The 21,509-nt window shown below is 45.8% G+C and overlaps 1 protein-coding gene across 2 annotated transcripts; it reads right to left on the bottom strand.

The window, feature by feature from the left end:
* Window positions 1–1,770: 1,770 nt before the first annotated feature.
* Window positions 1,771–20,193, bottom strand: PPIL1 (peptidylprolyl isomerase like 1). 2 transcript variants are annotated; one of them, XM_040644673.1, is made up of 4 exons: window positions 19,889–20,193; window positions 17,194–17,444; window positions 3,512–3,580; window positions 1,771–2,973 (listed from the first exon to the last, which is right to left on the bottom strand). In XM_040644673.1, the coding sequence occupies exons 2-4, from the start codon at window positions 17,345–17,347 to the stop codon at window positions 2,753–2,755; spliced, it is 444 nt and encodes a 147-aa protein (XP_040500607.1). In that variant the 5' UTR covers window positions 17,348–17,444; window positions 19,889–20,193; the 3' UTR covers window positions 1,771–2,752. The 2 variants fall into 2 exon arrangements, with proteins under 2 accessions (XP_040500607.1, XP_008691601.1); XM_008693379.2 differs by having other exon boundaries at window positions 17,194–17,348; window positions 19,889–20,192.
* Window positions 20,194–21,509: the final 1,316 nt, after the last annotated feature.

The following is a 21,509-nucleotide window of genomic DNA, read 5'->3' as shown; positions in this document are numbered from 1 at the left end:
TTTATAGCTGAGGAAACTAAGGTGCAGAGAACTTAGGAAATATGTCCTTCACGCCGCTGCCAAGTGGTGAAGCTGGGATCTGAACCCCAGTCTCATTCCAGAGCCCTTTTCCTTCAATGTCATCATCGTTGGTGACCTCTCCCCTGCATTTTCTGTGTTGTCTGTGATCTACACCATCGTACCTGCCCTGGTGCCCACACAGGGATCTCAGTGCCACGCACCACGGTCTGCTGTCCGCAGGGTACTAAAGTGGGAATAAAAGGCAGAAGGGCAGGGGCACCTGCGTGGCTCAGTTGGTGAAGCGTCTGCCTTCGGCTCAGGTCATGATCCCAGGGTCCTGGGATCGAGCCCTGCATCGGCTCCCTGCTCAGCTGGCAGTCTGCTTCTCCCTCTCTCTCAAATGAATACATAAAATCTTAAAAAAAAAAAAAAAAAAAAAAGGCAGAAGGGCAGTTTCTAAAAGCTTAGTCTCAGCAACCAAAGCCAGAAGCCGTTAAAGCTCATCCTGTGCTTTGAATTTCTTCACTTTTCCAAGGCCACCACTGGTCAAGAAGGCAGAAGATCAGGTTATGGTGCTGACCGTCCCATGCTCTTAGGAAAATCTCCCCCATCCCCAATGTCATGTTGGACAAACATGACCTCTGGGATCTCACTATTCAAAGTGTGGTGTCTGGATCAGGAGTTGCCATCTCCTGGGAGCTGGAGAGAAACACAGAATCTCTGGCCAGATGCTGAATCCCGCGCTGCTTCCTAGCAGGCCCCCCCAGTGATTCTTGTGTGTGGTCAAGTACGCCAAGAGTACTGTACTCAGATCCTTCTTTCCTTCTCAGAGTAGTGACGGTTCGTTTCCAGCACCCCCGTGACCTGGGTGAAAATGGGCATTTTCCGCATTATAACTCCGGGAGATAAGTGGGTGGGCATCTTATTCTTTGGTCCTAGAGGTGGATCCAATTATGGCTGCCCAGGCCAGGCCAAAAGAAGATTCTATTTCCCCAGAGCCTGAACAGTACTTTGCCCAACACCACCTCTGTAAAGTTATAAAGTCATTTACAGAATTTGTTGTTGGGTTTTGCTTTTTTGTTGTTGAGAGAAAAGACAGAGATGGAGAGAGGCTGAATGTGGGGAAAGCTTGGAGAATAGAACGTTTTGGCCATTCCATAAAGTAAATCATCATTTCCACAATTGATGGACCGATAAAAAACATTAAAGCTACAATCCCCTCTTCAATCAAGAAGCTACCAATTTAAGGAAGGCACAGTACTACCACTTCTGGGTCCGTAACAACAGGCAGGCAGACTTCCTGCAAGTGCAAGGGTTGCTTTAGGTCCTTTAGCACATCCACCGGGCTCATCTACACGATTCCCCCTCGCTCAGAACTGCCAATCAACATCACCTAGGTTCTTTCTTTGGTACTGCCTTTTAATTTTTTTATTATTTTTTAAATTTCTAAAAAGATTTTATTTATTTGAGAGGGACAGAGGGAGAAGCAGGCTCCCTGCTGAGCGAGGAGCCCAACATGGGGCTCGATCCCAGGACCCTGAGATCATGACCTGAGCGGAAGGCAGGCGCCTAACCGACTGGGCCACCCAGGCGCCCCTGGAAATATATTTTTAAAGTCAGACCTGCTCTTGAATAGAAGTCCACTGGAGATGCACAAACCTAAAATGGGAACTCTTGAAGCTGAGCCCTGCAACACCAGCTGAGATGGCTGACAGGTTAAAATGACTGTTAAAACTTCATCCAGCACTTAAAAGCAGACCAGAGCAGCAATGCCAACCATCAGCGGCACTTTATTTGGGAAGTTTCTGTGTATTACACAGGCGTCCCCTTCCTTTCTCTTACCATCCCCACACCCCCCGTAAAAAAATCATAAAGACTTAAAAAACTTAACCTATAAAATCTCTTACCTAGTTTCTCTAGTCTTAGGTTAAAAAAACTTAAGTGGTGCCTCTCCTTTAAGACAATACTCCTTTTTTAAGGAGAGTTCATAGTCTGTCCTTGTGGCTCACTACAGATTTCTACTCCTTCCTGGGGAAAAAATGGTCAATGTTTCTGCTTCCTTTTAATAAATTCCTTTCTTGATTATTACACATTATCATTCCCCACTTGACACCTTTTTAGAAACTTGATTGTTGGATGCATTTTTCATTTGGCAAAAATTCAATGTGGCTTTGCGTGGGATGTCTAAGTGTCAGAAACAGCAGTGTTGATGTTCTGGTTTCGAGAGGGAAAATATATATAGAGATGCATACACTCCCGGAAGAACAAATGTAGGAGACTGAAATAGGGTGTGCACAGAGTTAAGAAGGCTGATAGACACTACTTGGTTTTGAATTCTGTGGCTGTCAGCCACCGAAGACCGCAGTGCAGGCCAGAACATAAATCTCTGCAGGAAGAAGTTTGGTTAGGCGCTACAGAGCGACAGAGCCGGCTTCACTTTGTTCCAAGTGTTATCAGCACAGACGCGCGCAAGGAGGAGCATTACGCTCGTTTGCAACGAGCGGTTCCCTGTGAACCATCATTTACGAGCATTTCTGCAAATGCTCTGTCAACCTAGGCACCGGGGAAGAGAAAAGAAGCGTCCTCTTAAAATACACTTCCATCTCTAACTCGCCCAAGACCCCAGGTCTCCTTAGCTCTGTGATTTGCAAGGCCAAAATGAAGTTTAAGTACGTGTCATTCTAGGTCATCTGGAAGCTGGTTCACCGGGGCCATTTCAGAAGATCTGGGTGTGCCCAAGACAGCAGCGAGCCTACCCGGAAGGGTATGCCTTAATGATCTTCACATCGTCCACAGGGCGGTCCTGGGAGTTTGTTTCCACCATTCCTACTCGATTCACCATTCCTATGCCCTGGCACACGCGGCCAAAAATGGTGTGCTTGCCATCGAGCCACTGGGTGGGGGCTAGGGTCACGAAAAACTGGCTGCCGTTGGTGTCTGGCCCTGCATTGGCCATGGCAAGAATTCCAGCCCCTGATGGGAAAGAGGAAGAAAGAGTATGAATAACCCCAAAGCTCCAGCCGGGCGCATGTCCCACCATCCCAGACTTTATCCTGGCCTCCATCACCAACCACGTGACCCGAACACTCTTCCCCCTGCCTTCACACAAAGGCCGTCACCGCCCGACCCCAACAACTGCGCCGTGCTAGTCCTTGCCTACTCCCCAGCTTCTCTATCCATGATGATCCCCGCTAACCGCTGGACCATGGTCCTGACACCCCCACAAAAACCCAGCAAGGTCTCTGGCATCTTTGAGGAAGCTTTCACTTTCCTACAGTTTGTAACAGCAGCGTTCAAACAATCCGAGTCCAGAACACTCGGACCAGCACTGCGAATTACTCAGGAGGGAGAGGGGTCACTCGCCCTAACCCACCAGGGCTCTTTGTGGCGCCGCAGCTGGGCAGCTCCATGGCACCCTGCCACGGTGTCAGGCATGCAGCCGGAATCGCAGCCAAGAGTGAGCTTTCCAAATCCACACCCCCCGCCCCTGGCAGCCAGATCATATACGTACCCGTGAATTTCAAGTCTGGATGGAGCTCATCCTCAAACTGCTTGCCATAGATAGACGCGCCACCTCGACCTGCAGATTAGAAGACACGAGACCAGTCCGTCAGTCCCACGCTCCAGCTCACAGCAAGAATTATGGCTCAGGGTCAAAAGATTTTTCAGAGTACAAGAAAGCAAAAAGCAGTGAGCATGCCTAGCCCCCTGCTAATAAGCATATCGCAACTACAGAGCCCAGCAGCAGGATCAAGCACTACACGGCACGCTCAAATCACTGCTTTCATTCAGGTGAGATGTTGTTTCCAAAATAACACGAAGAGTGTTTTGTCCTGCGTATTACAGAAACACATGTTCACTGCCAAATATGCAGAAAGCACAGAACATCGTCAAAAGAACATTAAAGTCCCCTAGAATCTAACCATCTACAGAGAACTACTATTTTTAATTTGATATATTAAGAGATTTCTCAAGTTTTAATTTTTTTAGGAGTACTTTAGACAGGAGGGCCCCAAGCCTTAACCCTGTGCCCGTCACAGACATCGCTAATCAATCAGCATTCCTCCCTGCTGAGCTTTGATCTGTATCCTACCAACTCGGAAGTCCAGGCAGCCATTTTTAACGGATCAGAGATGGCACAAGAATTAAAACCTATTTGCTGTCCTTGACGTCAATGAAGGAAAATAACATTCATTTTGGTCAAAGATATCCAGCTTAAGGAGAAGAGAGATGGTAGAAAGTAGCAATGGGGCAGAAAGGAATAATATTACAGCAGACAGAGTCCATCGAGAGGAGAGGTAGTGCACCACAAGGATACGATGAAGAAACGTGGCATTAGGAAGGATTTGCTAGCAACGTCACCACCAGGTGCTATCTGTATTATGTCCACAAGAGTGTGGTGCTGTGCGCCCAGGTTCTGTTCTTAGAGCAAAATGATAAGATGAATATAGTTTCCCAATGGAAAAGTGTCCTAATAGGAGGCAACTCTGCTAATCACTTCTTTAGTAAAATAAATATGACTTGTTGAACTACTCTGGTTTCTCCAAGATGACAAAAGAGCCCAGAACAAAGTGAACATCCCGTTTATCAGCTTACTCTGCTTGCCTGGCAGCCAGAAAACAGCCCAGACACGGGGAGCTAGCTTCCTTCTACAGCCTGCTATGAAACTAGGTGTTAAAGCACCACGTCCCCCTCCCCCAGGCCGTCCCAGGTGAAAATCCCTTGCATTCATTACCTTTTAGGATGTTCCACCATAGACAGCCTGTCATAGCCCCTGGTTCTGGAAGAAGATACTTCTTTTTTTTTTTTTTTTAAAGATTGACCCTGGGATCATGACCTGAGCCAAAGGCAAGACGCTTAACCGACTGAGCCACCCAGGCGCCCCTGGAAGAAAACACTTCAAAGGGGTGCCTGGATGGCTCAGTTGGAAGAAAACACTTCTCATGCAGAGAGGAATGGGGGTGAATCCTAACAGACTCAGGGAAATCTCCCACCGGGCCCAGGCTACCTATCCTTCTGGAAAAGTATCCAACTACCAAACTTTGTAAAAATTCATTCCCAAAATTCCAACCTGCCAGCATACTTCTAAACAGCAATTACGGGACCAATATATTCTGACTAGGGAATCAAGGTTCCTGCCTGAGGTTGGGGGCGGAGGGGGTGGTGAGTGGGAGTGCTAGGGGTGAAGATGAAAGAGAAGGCCGAGGGAATCCAGCCCTAAGTCTGGGGCTTGAGTGAGCGAGTGCAGGATGAAGTTCAGTAGTGGGCTGTCCATCTTGGGCTGAGCCTTGGAAGTGTGACCCCTGCAAGCCGCCAGGATGAAACCTCAGGGCCCCCGCTCTCTAGGAACTGAAAGCCATCACGTAAACAGCACTGCAAACAAGAGGGCTAACGATGGGCCAGTCAAGAGTCAGAGATGAAGCCAGGGGTTTTCAGTCATCAAGAGATGAGAAGGGAAGAGCACCGAGGCCCCTCTGTACTCACTAGGCAGAGCTGGACCAGCTGCAACTAGTTTGGGGTCTCTCCAGCACCATTTCTACATAATATGTATGGTTTCATAACCTAATTCAGCTCAGTAGGGTTTGCAACAAAATGTCAGAAAGACAAATAATTCCAACCAAGACATTCCTTTGGGCATGTGGAACAGGGGAGAGATGGGAGGGGGACAGCAGTGATCAAAGAGTTTGCTGGTGCAGAGCAGGCTACACAGATGCCAACGATCACACACCAAGCTGACAATTGGGGGCTTCGCAGTCAAAACTTTGCTGTGTGCCTCATCCAGCGCGGATACAGCAGAAGCCGCGCACGGATCTGCTCTCCAAACTCTGCACCCTACAAGTTCTTTTCCTCTTCTGTCCTTTGTTTTCAACATTTATTCTATGTACCTAGTGTTTCAGATACACAAAAGAAACAAAGAATATGACAAGCAACTGTACCTCCCCCTCAGGAAACAGTGTGACAAATCCAGCCCAAGACCCCGTGTCTGTACCCCCGTGTCTGTAACCCCTGCGCTCCACGCCCCTCTCCCCGCCAGCTAACGACGGCGTCAAAGAATCACATCTTGCCCTCGGGGAACCACTGTGGTGACCAGAAGTTCGTCACTTCCACGCACTTTCCCTTCTACCCCCTATGTATACATCCCTAAAACAACGCACTGTTGCTCTGCATGGCTTTAGGCTTATATAAATGCGACTATACTCTGTATTCTTCTGCCATTAGCGCTTCTGTAAGTGATATTTACCCATTTGGGTCCATGCAGCTCTCTGTAGTATTCATTCCACTACACGATTACAACACCAATCTTCTCTTTTCTCATGCTGAGGGATATCTAGGACCCTTTCTACATGCTTTGGCTGTTACAAACCATGCTGCAATACCCACTCTCGTACTGTCTCCCAGATAGGGTCACAGTTTGAGTATCTCCCCATTACTACACGTCCTTGAATATCTTGCCGGAAGTGGCCCCAACGTGCACCCCGACCCACAATGCTCACTCTTACTGATCTAGGTCCTCCAGCCAGAGTTTCTAACATTCGTCAGGCTGAGAGGCATCAGCCTGCCTGTGTCTTAACCTGCATTTCCCTGAAGATGTGCAGAATTTCATGCTTACTGGCTATTTACCTTTCCGCCTCTGGAAACAGCCACTTATCTACTGAGTGGTTTGACATTTATAAAGATACATATATATAAATGGTATATTATTAGCATTTGTATCCTGGACACTAATCCTTGGTCAGTGACTGCTTTTGCAAATACTTTCTTCCGGTGGACTTTTTTTCACTCTTTTTGGGGTCTTCTGATGCACAGAATTTTTTGCAGTTGAAATTCCTTCATCTTTTTATGATCTGTACTTCTACTCTTAAAAAAAAAAAAATCTTTCCTTATCCCCAGGACTCCTCTGATGTCTCTCCTTCCTGCTCACTGCCTGTGGAAATCTCTCACGATGAACTGGAGTGGCCCCAAAGACATGCAGAGTGGTCTCTCACACAAAGATGACCATACTTGGTGCTACTTATCCCCACTGCTTCCATGCCACAGCTGATGGGACCACGGATTAACAGTCAGCCCCAAAGTGGCCACAGGTGGGCCAATGACCCATCAGGAGGCCTCGGTGAAAGCTCTGCCTGGGGTATCCGACAGCAGAAGGCCACGGACCAAACCAATCAAAACCTCTCTTCTAGCAAGAGAGCATATGACTACAGATTAGCTGTCCCCTGAGCATTTCTAACCCCTTCTCTGGCCCCTTCTCCATGGCCTGCCTCAACTTCAGAGACAAGGAAGGCAGCTACTGACAGTTCCTTTTGCAGCTAGGGGTGGTCAGAAGACCCAGTTCTGACTTACTGATACAAACAGAAGCCTGCTGAGCAGAGCTTCTGGTAAAGCTACAGCTTTCCTGATAAAAAGGGACACACTCCTGTTGTCTTTCACCCATAGCTCTTTCCCCATCTTCCTTCTTTGAAAGCAGAGGTGATGTCAGGAGCAGCAGCAGCCATCTTGCAACCATAAGACAAGTTTGAGATCAAAGGCCAACACACTAACCATGATGGAATGGAAAGACCTAGTAAGCCTGGGTCCCTGACAACTCTGCTGGGCAGCTGAACCAATGCCTGCAACCGCTTACCTTCAGACATTTTGTGACATGAGAAAAACAAAAGCTCTCTTCCTTTAAGCCCTTGCTGTGGAGTTTTCTGTTACTTGTAGCCAAAAGCATCCCAAATTGATACATCTATTAGTAACAGAGTCTTCAGAAGGGGGAACTAACTGGTGCAGCTGCTGTTGGATTACCAGGGCAAATGCCAGATACCAGATCCGCTACGTTTCTCCCAGAAGCTTTGCAGTTCTTAGGAGGGCTCCCTTCCTCACTTGCCTCTGGGGCCAGAGAGATCCAAATTTTCTTTCCAACTCCACCACTTACTGGCTGTGTGGCCTTAAGCAAGATAGTTACCCTCTCCAAGCCTCAGTTTCCCTGTCTGAAAAGCAGGAATAGCAGTGGTACTTCTGTCTCACAGGCTTGTTAGGAGATAGTCCAAGGGAGCTCAGCATCATTGATAATAACTGCGTTTGCTTCATGTTTTCCACTACAGTTTCCGTGCACTCAGATAACCTGGGCATCTTCTAGGAGAACGAACTGTAGGTAGTGATTAACAGTTCACCCCGGGGGCCGACCCGCCTGGGTTTACTGCAGTTCCTCTGTCAGCAAACCTCCACCACCCCTCACTGCTCCCCGCTCTGTGAGTGTAACTCTGCTTCTTGTTTCACTGACAAAAAGGCAGAGGAGAACTTCCACCGGCTCTCACCACTGAATCCACTTCCCTTCCTACATGTCCCATTTACCGTCCTTCTTCCCTTATTGATACACTGTAAGAACATGCTGTTCATACGACTACCCCACCAGACTATCCCACCACCAGGTATCGAACCAATTCCATCACCTCTAAGGAACTTCGCAACTATAATTCCTCCTGGTCCTGTATCCAAGTTTCTTTCTAGTGGATCATTCCTATCAGCATAAAAAAAAAAAAAAAAAAGTGGTATTGGGGCGCCTGGGTGGCGCAGTCGTTGAGCGTCTGCCTTCGGCTCAGGGTGTGATCCCGGCGTTCCGGGATCGAGCCCCACATCAGGCTCCTCCGCTGGGAGCCTGCTTCTTCCTCTCCCACTCCCCTGCTGTGTTCCCTCTCTCGCTGGCTGTCTCTCTCTGTCACATAAATAAATAAAATCTTAAAAAAAAAAAAAAATTAACATTTCCTGTCTTAAAAAATAAACACAAAGCTCCATCTCCAAGTACCCATCCCCCTATGTTTCTGCAACCCTTCACAGAAAACTCCTCAAAAAAGCTGTCAGCGCTTGGGGGTCTTGGCTTCCTTTCCTGCCTCTGACCGTTTTTGCTCTCCATTCAGACTTTTGCCCTCACCACTCCACTGACCTGGCTCTCGGCAAGGTCACCAGTGACCACCACGTCATTAAATCCAATGCTCAATCCTCGGGCCTCACCTTGCCTGCTCCACAAGCAGCATCTGACAGCTGATGTCACCCCTCTTGAGATCCTGCCTTACTGATGGCTCCTCCTTTTCTCTACCGGCTCCTTCTCCTCTGCCCCCTCTCCCTTCACAGATCAGACCTCCCCTTCCAACCCTGCTCCCTGGCCCGTTTAACTTTCACAGGTGTTACCCCAAACAATCTCCTGAATGTCTAACTCTAGGACCGGAACAGAACCATTATCACTCTAGTCCAAATACAGAAAGCTCTGGCTTTGACAACAACGAAAGCTTCCAATTGGCCTCCTTGCTTCCAGCCTTGTCTCCTCCTTTCCCTGCCAGTTGATTCCCCAAATGGAAGCCAGAGGGCTCCTTTTAAAACAAGCCTCACTGGGGCAGTCCTCTGCTCAAAATCCTCCAGTGACATTTCATCACGCTTAGGACAATATCCCAAGTCTTCACGACAACTTATGAGACCCCGTGACCTGGTGCTCTGCTACCCTCCAAAGTCATCTCCTCCTACCACTCTTGCCCTCACTCACCCGCTCCAGCCACCCTGGTCTGTGCTGTTTCTTGCCAAGCACACCCTGGTCTGAGGCCGCTGATTTCTATTCCCCCTGGAGTGTCCTTGCCCCTGACACTCTCAGGCTCACGACTTCACTTTACTCAGAACTCTGCTCAAATGCCACCTTCTCAGAGAGGTCTTCCCTAGTCACACTATCCAAAATAACACCTCCCTCACTCTAACCCCCCACTCTCCCTCACCTTCTCCACTGAGGGGGACTTTGCCCCTTAGGGACACTGGATGTGTGGAGACATTTTTAGTTGTCACACTGAGGGGTTCTACTGGCATCCAGCACGGCAAGGTCAGGGATGCAGCTGAACCTCCTACAATGCACAGACAGCCCTCTACAGCAAAGAATTATCCAGCCCAAAATGTCAGTAGTGCCAAGGCCAAGAATCCCTGCTTATAGAGTATTTTTTTCTAGATCATTTGTCATGACCTGATAGTATATCATGTACTTGGTTGTTCACAGTCTCTCCCACTAGAATGTGAGCTTCACAAGGGCTTTCTTATTTACTATTCTATCTCCCCAGCTTTTAGAACAATGCCTGCAATATGGCAGGAGTCCAAAAGACATTTGGTGATAAATAAGTTATAATAAGTTATATTTTATAGGCTCCTCCGCTGGGAGCCTGCTTCTCCCTCTCCCACTCCCCCTGCTTGTGTTCCCTCTCTCGCTGGCTGTCTCTCTATCCTGTCATATAAATAAATAAATAAATCTTTTAAAAAAGTTATATTTTATATTTTTTAAGTTTATTTTTTATTATTTTTAATATTATTAAGTTTATATACATATTATATAAATAAGTTAACAACCAAAATAAATAATAAATGACATCTTTTTAAGCTATTTTGTGTCAAGCCTGTAGTCACCATTTTACAAACATCAGCTCATTTACTACTCACAACTCCGTGAGGTGCATACAACGAAACCACGCTCCACATCTATAGCCAAGAAGGCTCAGCGAGCTTACGTAACTTGTCTACGTTGAGTAAGTGTTCGTGTGAAGTTAAGATGCATCCCAAGCCCACCAGGCTCTACAACCCAGGCTGTTCACCCCACGTTACGTGACCTTGCCATATACTATTGCTGAATTAAATTTCCTCACATATTTTTCTAATCCTAGACTCAAGAAACTCTGGAACCCAAAATGGTTCCAGAATGATGTTAGATCAAATCTGAACTTCTGTCTCTTATTATGAATTATTCCAACCTCTGTTATATACCTGATCCAGAGCGTACCACCATAAACTTGCGTATTCTATTATTACTCTCGAGTTGTTTCTTATAAGAACTATCTTGGCTTCCTGGCAGAGAATGGAGCACTGCAAAGAAAAGAAAATGCCTTGGCTTCTAATGCTGAAGTCTCTTCACAGGACTTAGAACAGCAGACTCTTAGCAAATATTCATCAAATGAATAAAATCAACAATGAGCTTGCTCTTGGACACGTTAAATCTCAGGGGTTCCTGGGGCTACCGAGAGGAGGCAGGAAGTCAGAGGGAGAGTGACGCACAGGCTAATCAGCGTGTAATTAATCACTGCAGGCACGCCAGCTGGTGAGCACTGAGAGGCTAAGCGCAGAGCATGAAGAGCGAAAGGAAGGCCTTGACAGGATGCCACGTCTTACGGGGAGGACAGAAACGGAAGAAGTTAGTAGAAGCAGATAAAAAGACACTGAGACAGCTAAGAAAAAAAGCCGGCATACAGTTATTACGTGAAAAGAAATTTAAAAGAGGAAAAATAGTTTAAAATCCAGCAGGAAGTCAAAGGTATTCAAACCGAGAAAACACCTGGCAAAGGTGTATAAGGAAGACCATGGAAAGAACGGTTGCAGAGTAACCAGACTGAGGGACAGTCGGGGACAGAAATAGTACACTGGCTTGCTGAGGAGCCCAGGATGCCTCATGCTGCTCCTCTGAGATGTGTGGCAAAACACGTGTTACCTAATCAGCAGCAGTTCAAATCAGTGACCCAGGAGGGCCTAACTCTTGTTTGCCTTCCACCACAGACCTGCCGGCTCAATCATTCATTATACTTGAGGCTGAATGCAATTACTTGGAAATCTTTTGAGCGATTCAATTTCATTAAAATTGCATCATGGAAATGTGACATTATGAAGGATTGCAAACCAATTACAGAAATATAGGGAAGCTCCGACATGAGCAACTCACTTCCAATTCTTGTACACTCATCACGACGGATTAAAATTTTATTTCATAACAACAAGAAAGAGGAAGAAGACAGGAAAGAAGTACATTAAAGTGTTTACAGGACACTTTATAAAGAAGTGGAGTGAAAGGGCGCCTGGGTGGCACAGTCAGTTAAGCGTCTGACTCTCGATTTCTGCTCAGGCGATGATCTCAGGGTCCTGGGATCCAGCCCTGTGGGCTCAGCATGGGGTCTGCTTCTCTCCCTCTCTCTCCGCCCCTTCCCCCACCCTGCGCACGCTCGTCCACGTGCGCATGCTCGCTCGCTCGCTCTCTCTAAAATAAATAAATAGGGGAGCCTGAGTGGCTCAGTCGTTAAGCGTCTGCCTTCGGCTCAGGACGTGATCCCAGGGTTCTGGGATCGAGCCCCGCGTCGGGCTCCCTGCTCTGCTGGGAGCCTGCTTCTTCCTCTCCCACTCCCCCTGCTTGTGTTCCCTCTCTTACTGGCTGTCTCTCTGTCAAATAAATAAATAAAATCTTTTAAAAAAATAAATAGATCTTTAAAAAAAAAAAGAGTGGAGTGAAGCAGGATTAGCCCCTGCCTCCCCTAATACCTAATGAAACAAACACACAAAATTCCATTTGTTTCCAAGCCCCAAATTCCCAGCATCAACCAAATAAGGAAACAGATTACAAAAATTCTGAAGAGTCACCAAGGAAAGAAATGAGAGATTCTTCTGCCTGCACTCCCTAAAAGCAGTAATCAGGAAAGAAGGAGTGTAAACCAGAGGATTCTTACAAATACTCTCCCATTCTGAGAAGCCAATAGAAGGCTGGGTGGGCTAGTGACCCTGAAAAAGTTAAAGAGAAGGCCCTGAAGGCAGAAGCCTGTCCATAACAGGCGCTGGGGAGCAACATGGCAGGCCACCAGCACCGAGCACCTTGTGGGGTGGGGGAGGACTGGGCCATGATGGGGTTCAGGACAAACTACCTCCAAATATGGTGCTTTGGCATACTGAATGTCCAGTTGAAGGAATCTGAGAAACATCAGGTACAAGAAGGACATTCTGACTTCCCCTGAAGTAGGTCCTAAGACCCTCTTGCGAGAGGTGCTGTCCCTATACCTGGGGGAAAAGAACATCTCATCTCTAAGACAGAAGAACCCCCAGAGGAATCTGAAAGAACAGGCCTTGCTGTTTCCCCCAGTTTGCTACATTTAGTTTAGACCCCCTTTGTCCTATCACATTTTCCCACAAATTCCCACTCCTTGTCAAATCTAGCACAAAAACACTCAGGTACAACCAATTCTTTGGGTCTTCATTTCTTTATCAAGGCCATGGTGTCATCAAAACTTACAGCAAACAAGGGCACCTGGGTGGCTCCGTCAGTGAAGCATCTGCCTTCGGCTAAGGTCATGATCCCAGGGTCCCACTTTGGGCTCCCTGCTCAGTGGGGAGTCTGCTTCTCCCTTCAAGCCCCCCCACCCCCCCGCTTGTACGCATGCGCGCGCGCGCTCTCTCTCACAAATAAATAAAATCTTTTTTTTTTTTTTAAAGATTTTATTTATTTATGTGACAGAGAGACAGCCAGCGAGAGAGGGAACACAGCAGGCGAGTGAGAGGAAGAAGCAGGCTCCCAGCGGAGGAGCCCGATGTGGGACTCGATCCCCCAACGCCGGGATCACGCCCTGAGCCGAAGGCAGACGCTTTAACGATTGCGCTACCCAGGCGCCCCACGAATAAATAAAATCTTAAAAACAAAACAAAACAAAACTTACAGCAAACAACTTTGTATGCTCTTCTCTCATTAATTTGTCTTGTTATAGAGACCCAGCTACAGGAAATGAATAAAAAGGGTAGGAGGATCTTTCTTCTCCACTACAGCTATTCTCAGGGGACTAGGGCTGGGGAAGAGGGATACCACTGATTGGTGGAGGGACCCATGGGCAGGACTTTAATGGAGGCTGGGAAAACAGAACAGAGGCTAGCCCTCCCATAAGGTGCACTCAGCATTAGCTCTCCTACCACCTCATCAGGCTGGAATAGAATGGAAAGAAAACAACCTAACATCTGGAATGGGGAAGACAACTGGTCCCACAAAGGTGGGGACAACAACAAAGAGAATCCACTTATGCTGTATCTGAGCAAATAAAAGGTATGGACAGCATCAGAGTTGACATTAAGCAAGGACAAGATGAAAAGAAATGGCACAGAAGCAATGCACACATATTACGACAAATGGAAAGGAGAAAAAGCAAGCAAGCACGTAAGGAAAAAAAAAACCACACCTCAGGAACTCAGTCTGGGAGAAAACACAGTCCAAGAAGGGCTTCTCTGCAGCTGTCTCAAGCTAGAGATGCCTCAACAGAAATAAGAATCCAATAAAACAAGAGCTCAAAGACAAGATAATAAATCAACAGAATAAGGTGAGGGGCGCCTGGGTGGCACAGCGGTTAAGCGCCTGCCTTCGGCTCAGGGCGTGATCCCAGCGTTATGGGATCGAGCCCCACGTCAGGCTCCTCCGCTATGAGCCTGCTTCTTCCTCTCCCACTCCCCCTGCTTGTGTTCCTGCTCTCACTGGCTGTCTCTATCTCTGTCGAATAAATAAATAAAATCTTAAAAAAAAAAAAAAGAATAAGGTGAAAAGACTGCAGAGCTAAGGAGACAGACTGAGAGTCCAATGACACCAGTAAGGAGCTAATAGATCAATTAGAGCAGTAAAGAACAGAATGGACATGACTAAAAGTTGAATAAGGCACAGAGTAAAGGTCTGTCATTATCTCAGTAGATGCAGGAAAAAATAGAAAAACATCACCTCACACACTCAAAAGAAATACAATAGATATGGAAGGCAGAGGTCATGAAACAGAGTAACTAGTTCCCTGAAACAGAAAATCAGAGCAAGTAACAGAGGAAATATTCAAAAATACGAATCAAAATATTTTCCCCAAGCTGAAGGAAGGAGTAAATCTGGCCTCAGTAGTCTCCAAAGCCACGCTTAAAACCAGAAGGCAACAGAGCAGAACCGTCGAAAATGATCTGAGGGGACAAGTGTGGCCCAAGAACAGTAGAACCAAGTAGAACCAAGAACATGGTCTTTTTCAAATTCTCCAATATGATTGAGTTACAAAATATAACACCCCCCCAGCCCTTGCAATAAAAACCACTCAACAGGAAATTCTGCTAACACCTGGGAACAGAAAAGCCTAGTGGTGGGCACTGAACCCTCTGAAATGCAGAACCCATACTGTAGCTGAGGGAATCAGCACAGAGTGGAAAATGTACTCTGACAAGGAAAAATTAAAATAACGACAAAAACCGAGAGCGAGGGAGGCAGTGTAGGTATATACGGATACATCTACATGCATCTATATACCTGTCCCCGGTTCACAGCAGAGCTCCTAAAACTCCTGTAACTTCCAAGTGACGAGAACATTAGGAGCATCTCTTGTCCTCATATTTGGTCTCTGACCTGTCCCTGAAACAGAGCTTCTAAAACCCTTTTAAATTCCAAAGTGGTAAGAGCACCAGAAGCATCTTTTGTTCTAATGAGGCAGGTGGGCTCTGAATGGCTCCTGGATGGGGACCGGTCACCAGAAAGACCCAGCCATGATTAGAAGCTTGGAATTTTCAGTCCGCACCACCCCCTGCTTCTCCAGAGAGGGGAGGGGAGCTGGAAATGGGGGTAACAATTGATCACGCCTACATGAAGAAGCCTCCATAAAATCCCAAGAGTACGAGGTTCAGAGAGCTTCCAGGTGGGCAAACACATCCCTTCCAGGAGGATGACACACGCAAACTCCACAGGGACAGAAGCTCCTGCTCTCGGGACCCTCCCAGACCTCACCTTATTCAGCTGTTCATCCTGTTGTTCATCCGTATCCTTTACCATATCCTTTAATAAACTGGTGAACGTGTTTCCACGAGTTGTCAACTGCTCTGGCAAATTGATTGAACCCAAGGAGGGGATTATTGGAACATCTTATAACCTAGGCTTGGGACTGAAGTGGGGTGGGGAGCAGGGAGCAATCTTGTGGGACTGGGCCTTAACCTGTGGGATCTGATGCTATCTCTGGTTAGATGATGTTGGAACTGAGCTAAATAGTAAGACACTCTCTAGGTGTCACAGAATTGCTTGTGGGGGGTAAACCTCCATACATTTGGTGACCAGAAGTGTCAGAAGTAAAGTCATCTGTGTGAGTAGTAAAGGAGACATGCAGGAGAAAAACACAGAAGGAAAGAACTAGGTTTTTCCCAACACAGAAGGCGGACAAAATGGAGTTTTTCCTAAACAACAGGAATGGGTAGAAATTTAAGTACTAATTGCCTCACCTTTCATAGCAGGAAATCAATTTTTTGGATATATATACAAAATTAAATATATTTTTATGTTTTAAAAACAATAGCATGCATGACATAGCCTATTCTCCTGAAATTATTTCCATTTAGCTAGGTATCCATCCATCCATCCTTCTGACTATGTATCTGAAAAGAATAATGGCCACCAACAGTTAACATCAATCGTTTCTAAGAAGTGGGAATATTGTGGGAATAATTAATCACCAATAGTGGTTAAAAATATTTAGGAAGTGGGGCGCCTGGGTGGCACAGTGGTTAAGCGTCTGCCTTCGGCTCAGGGCGTGATCCCGGCGTTATGGGATCGAGCCCCACATCAGGCTCCTCCGCTATGAGCCTGCTTCTTCCTCTCCCACTCCCCCTGCTTGTGTTCCCTCTCTCGCTGGCTATCTCTATCTCTGTCAAATAAATAGATAAAATCTTTAAAAAAAAAATATTTAGGAAGTATACTATGAGAGTTCTTTTTCATAGTTTCCTATACTGTATTTTTTAAAAAGATTTTATTTATTTATTTATTTTGAGAAAAGAGTGCACGAGCAGGGGGAGGGGCAGAGGGAGAGGGAGAATCTCAAGCTGACTCCATGCAGGCAGGGCTTGATCTCAAGATGCTGAGATCATGACCTGAGCCAAAATCGAAAGTTGGACCATCAATCAACTGAGCCACCCAGGCGCCCCTATACTGTACTTTCTATATGTGTCCGTTTACATTAAAAAAAATTGAATGCCTCCAGTCATAAAGGATAAACAGAAAACAACGGAGAATGACAAAGAAGAACAAGACTAAGAAAAAGGACTGCCAGAGAATATATCAAACTTAAAGGCAAAAAAACAGAAGCGGGAATCAGCAGAGAGACAGTGCAGACTGAGAAGCGAGGGGCCTTGAAACTAATGCTAGCAGCCACTGATTTCACTAATAAAGCCCATCGAAATGAGTACTCCCAGATTTGTACCTCCATCCCAGACCTTTCCGTGGACTCCACACTCGTATCCCTTTACTTATTCAACATCTCTACCTGAAGATTTGACAAGCATTTCAAATGTTAACGTGTCCAAAACCAAAACCAAATTTTTGATTTTTCCCCTCCACACATGCTCCTCTCTCAGCCTTCCCTATTTTGCTAAATTTGGCCAAAGTCGGCTTAACTATACCTGTCCCTGTTGGGTCACCTCCCTGGATCATGAAGTCTTTGATGATCCTGTGGAATTTGGTGCCATTGTAGTAACCTCGACGTGCCAACTCAGCAAAATTCTTACAGGTCTTTGGAGCATGCTTCCAGTATAACTCCAGCACGATGATTCCCATGCTGCAGGGGGAGATGGCAATAGAGTTCCAGTCAAGAACAAGGTCACAGCAGCAGGAATATTATGGGATTGATCCAGGACGCTTTATCTTCAAGCTTCTATTAAGTCATGAAATTGTAATACACATCAGATTTTATGCTCGGCAAAGGAAAACATCACAATCACAACAAACACAGATAACTTCTTTGAGTAAAACACATCGGAGCTTCTGGTACTTCTTTTAAACAAAATCATTGTGGACAACTAAACATTCGAACTAGCTTTATATATTTAAAAAAATCACTGATCGTGGGAAACCAATATAACCAACCCTTAAACTGGGAAAAAAAATTGCACTTAATTTGTAATTTTTTTTAAAGGAGGACACTAACATATCAGGAATTTGTACTTATTTATATGTGCATCAATTTCTGGGTGGGGATAGAAACGGATAAATGGGAAACAGGAAGGCTCTCAATGAGTATCTTTTTTTAAACTTTTGTATTTCTGAACCATGTAACTACATTACCTATTTGTAAAAATTCTGATGGAAAAAAAAAAGGTACAGTTTGTGTGTATTTAGGAGGGGTGCAACAAATGCAAACCTGATTACTTCAAATCTCTGTACCTACCAAATGGGACAAGCACTTTCCCCCCTGAAGTACAGCTAAGGAGAAGCAAAAAGGTAAAAGACTTAGACAGGTGCCTTCCCCTCCACTCCATCACTCACCTAGATTTTAAGCTCCAAGAATGTGAAAATTGAGGCAACTCTGTATAGCCTGGATACCTAGTGCCAAGCACAGTGTAAGCACTCTATAAATACATATATATAGATACAGATAGATATAGATAAAGATATATCTATCGTATGTGCTAGAACATAGCTTTCTAAAAGCTTTTCTACCGGCAATTCATCCTTCACACTACTAACATCAACATGGATTAACAGCTACTCTGTACAAGGCACAGTTCTAGGTGCTTTTCCCCTCATGGAGCTTATATTCTGGTGCACACTTTTTAAATACAGGGAATAACTTTTTGGAATGGCAAACAGGAAATACCCATACAATTTGAAAACTGCATACCTGTTGACAGCAATTTCAACTTCAAAGTATTCTATAGTAAAACTTACAAATGTGCCTGAGGATACAGTATGTACAAGGGTATTTATTCTAACAAAAAACAAGAGGCATTTCAAGTGTCCCTCAAAGAGGAAATGACTAAAATACAAAGTATCAATACTATGGGAAGCCACATTAGCAAGTGAAAGAAAAGCAAATTACAGGGGAAAAAACATATACAGTATGATCACATGATCCTGTTTTTAAGAAACAGAACATAAAAGAAAAATGTTTATACATTCACAGAGAAAGATGTAGGTCATCCAATGAACTGTTACCTATTTCTACAGGAAGAGGTGGCTTTCATTTACTCTATGCACTTCTACACCGCTTGGATTTAAATTTCGATTTATTTTGTAACTTAAAAAAAATGGTAACAGGTGAATTCAGAAATTACTTTCAAGTTGGGGCCTGAAGAAGTAGAATTTTGCCATATACGGTGGGAAAGATGACCAGGGAGCAAAAGCAACACCTGAGAACTGTGCTCTGGGGGAAAACGGCATGGCCAAGAGCAGAAAGTACACAGAAAACCAGGGACTGGACCTTGGCTACTGATGGAGGAATGGCAGAAGATGTGGCAAGAGGGCTAGGCAAAGGACAGATGAAAAAAAATTTCAATGTCCGATTATGACTAATTTTATACTGTTGTAGCAGTAAGAAGTTACTTATGGTTATTTGTCCTACTTTGGAAAGATCACTTAGGACTTTTTCCAAAAAGGGAATGGAATGAACTGCGCTGAAGAACCGAGCACGTGAGGCAGACAGACCAGGCTCCAAATGAGGTTCCCCTACTTTAACTAGGTATTCGGGTTTGGTCAAATCATTAAATCCGTACATTCTGGCATTCCCCTGCTAAAATGGGAGAGAAGGTAGAATCACACCTACATGATTTGAGTTGCTACGTGGATTAAACTAAATGAGACACTGCGTCAGGGGCATGGCACTAACTGGTTGGTGCTCGATGCTGCTGCTCTTTGATAGTGGGGAAATGTGCTTCTTCCTGTGCCTTCCTAGTAATTTGTTTATACAACTGAACTACTTACAACGTCAGTAGTTACACGTCTGCCCCTTTCACAACACTGCAAGGTCCTAAATGCAAGGCGGTGTGTCTTATGCACCTCTATCCTGATTCCAGACCCGATGTCGCCCGCTTGTAGACGCAACACACGCTTGTTGAATGAATGGATGAATGGACCACGAGGCGCGAGGAGGGCAGCCAGACAGCTGTCGCTGAGGTTTCAGGGCCAGCCGGTGCGGAGCTCGGACGCGGGCGGTGGCGGTCCCCATTCAGCCCTCAGGGGGCCCCCACGGCCGCCGCGACACGCTTCCCCCACGAGGAGGCCGTGCTCCCGGGGGAGCGCACCGGGAACCCAGCCCCGCGGCAAAGCCCGGGCTCCGCGTCGCCTCCACCAGCCCAGCCCCAGTGGCCCGACCCCTCTCACCTGGTCTCCAAGTATACGTTGGGCGGCTGCCAGGAGTCTGGGGGGATCGCCGCCATAGCGCAGCGGGCGGAATCCTGCAGTAAAGCTACTTCCGGTGTCGGTTCGTGGGGACCCTCTGCTGCTGCGCACACTTCCGGTCTTCGTCGTTCAACTTTTGCGATGTCAAGATTTGGGGGGCTGGGACGAGGAAGAAGAAGGACCCCCCTTCCAAGGCCCAGAAGCTGGGATGCGAGGCGAGAAAAAGCTGGCTGCAAGGACGGAGAAAAGTGCAAGCTCCATTGTAGAGGTAGTCTCCAGGTGAGGAGACGGAGACACTCTCCGGACGCTCTGATTGGTTGGTTTAGGCATGGAAGGCGGGAACAACCAGCAAATCTGCACTCCGGTTGGAGTTAATATCCCAACTTTCAATTGGAAGAATTTCCTAGGTCCGCAAAAGGGCAAAAACCTGAAAGGGAATGGAAATGATGACTAGTCTCTGATCTTTGTAAGGCCCTGTACAATTTACGTTGCACTACACTTTATTCTTATCTACTTCACAAAGCAATCCTGTAAAATAGATATTATTGTTCCCATTTTTCAGTTGTGAAAACTGAGACCCAGCAGTGAAATGATTTGTTCATTTGTCCATAGCCATACAGCAAACCCGAGGCTCCAGACTTCAAAGAGTAAGGGAGAGAGGAAGGGGAAGGGCCAGGAAGAAAATGAGAAGGAAAGAGAGAGACAGGAGACCGAAGATCAAAGAGATGAGGGCTAAAGCAGGGCTCAGTGACTGGCTGGGATAGATGGGATAGAAGGTTGTTAGGAAGGTTTGTTCAGGGCTAAAGAGAAGCAAAGTAGAGGTCCTGCGAGGTTTGGAGGGAGGTCAAGAAGGAAATGGGTAAGTAATCATATGCTATAGAAGCTTTGCACACTGGTTAATAACGATGGCTAAGTGAATTCTTACTTTATGTCAGGCATCAAGTTAAGCACTACTGTGTACTTTCATATTGTTAAAATCAAACACAAATGAAGACCAGACTTGAAAATTTCCTGAGCAGGCAAACCAGTTTAGTCATAAAAGCAAATTTTAATTTAGCTTGTTCTGTAAAATAAGCAAAACTTAACTCGGGCCACTTCTTGTTAATGCCTCTGAAAATCAAAAAGGAAACTTAAAGTGTTCTCAAAACGGATGTGAAGTAAGTACTTGTAACCCATTCCTGTCACTAGGAAAACTCTAATATTGTAACTGATCCGAAGAGTAAAAAGCCACTGCCTCCTCACCATTATGAACTGCTTCATGACAATATACCTCTGACCCTCTCATCCCATGTTCAGTTTGAATGGTTCCAGTTTGCAAATTATTTTTTGTGCGTGATGAACTTTTACTAATTACTATTTCGGTGATGCAGTGGTTTTACTTCTGCTATTTCTGAACTTTTGACAACACTTAATCTTCAAAACCCCACGAGGTAGATATTACTATTCCCCTTTTCCTTTAAGGAAGCTGAACCTTACAAAGATTGAGTAACTTGCTCAAAGTACCACAGCTGTGAGCCTCTGTGCTTAATCACAGTTCAACCCTAATTTCCTTAGTTGTCAGGTAGGAACAGGGTATACAATGTTGTAAAGATCACATTAGACA

This window comes from Ursus maritimus, unplaced genomic scaffold (genome assembly GCF_017311325.1).
Source record: "Ursus maritimus isolate PB19 unplaced genomic scaffold, ASM1731132v1 scaffold_30, whole genome shotgun sequence".
NCBI lineage: Eukaryota > Metazoa > Chordata > Mammalia > Carnivora > Ursidae > Ursus > Ursus maritimus.
The sequence above is the reverse complement of the archived record's forward strand: the minus strand, read 5'-3'. Positions and strand labels throughout refer to the sequence as shown.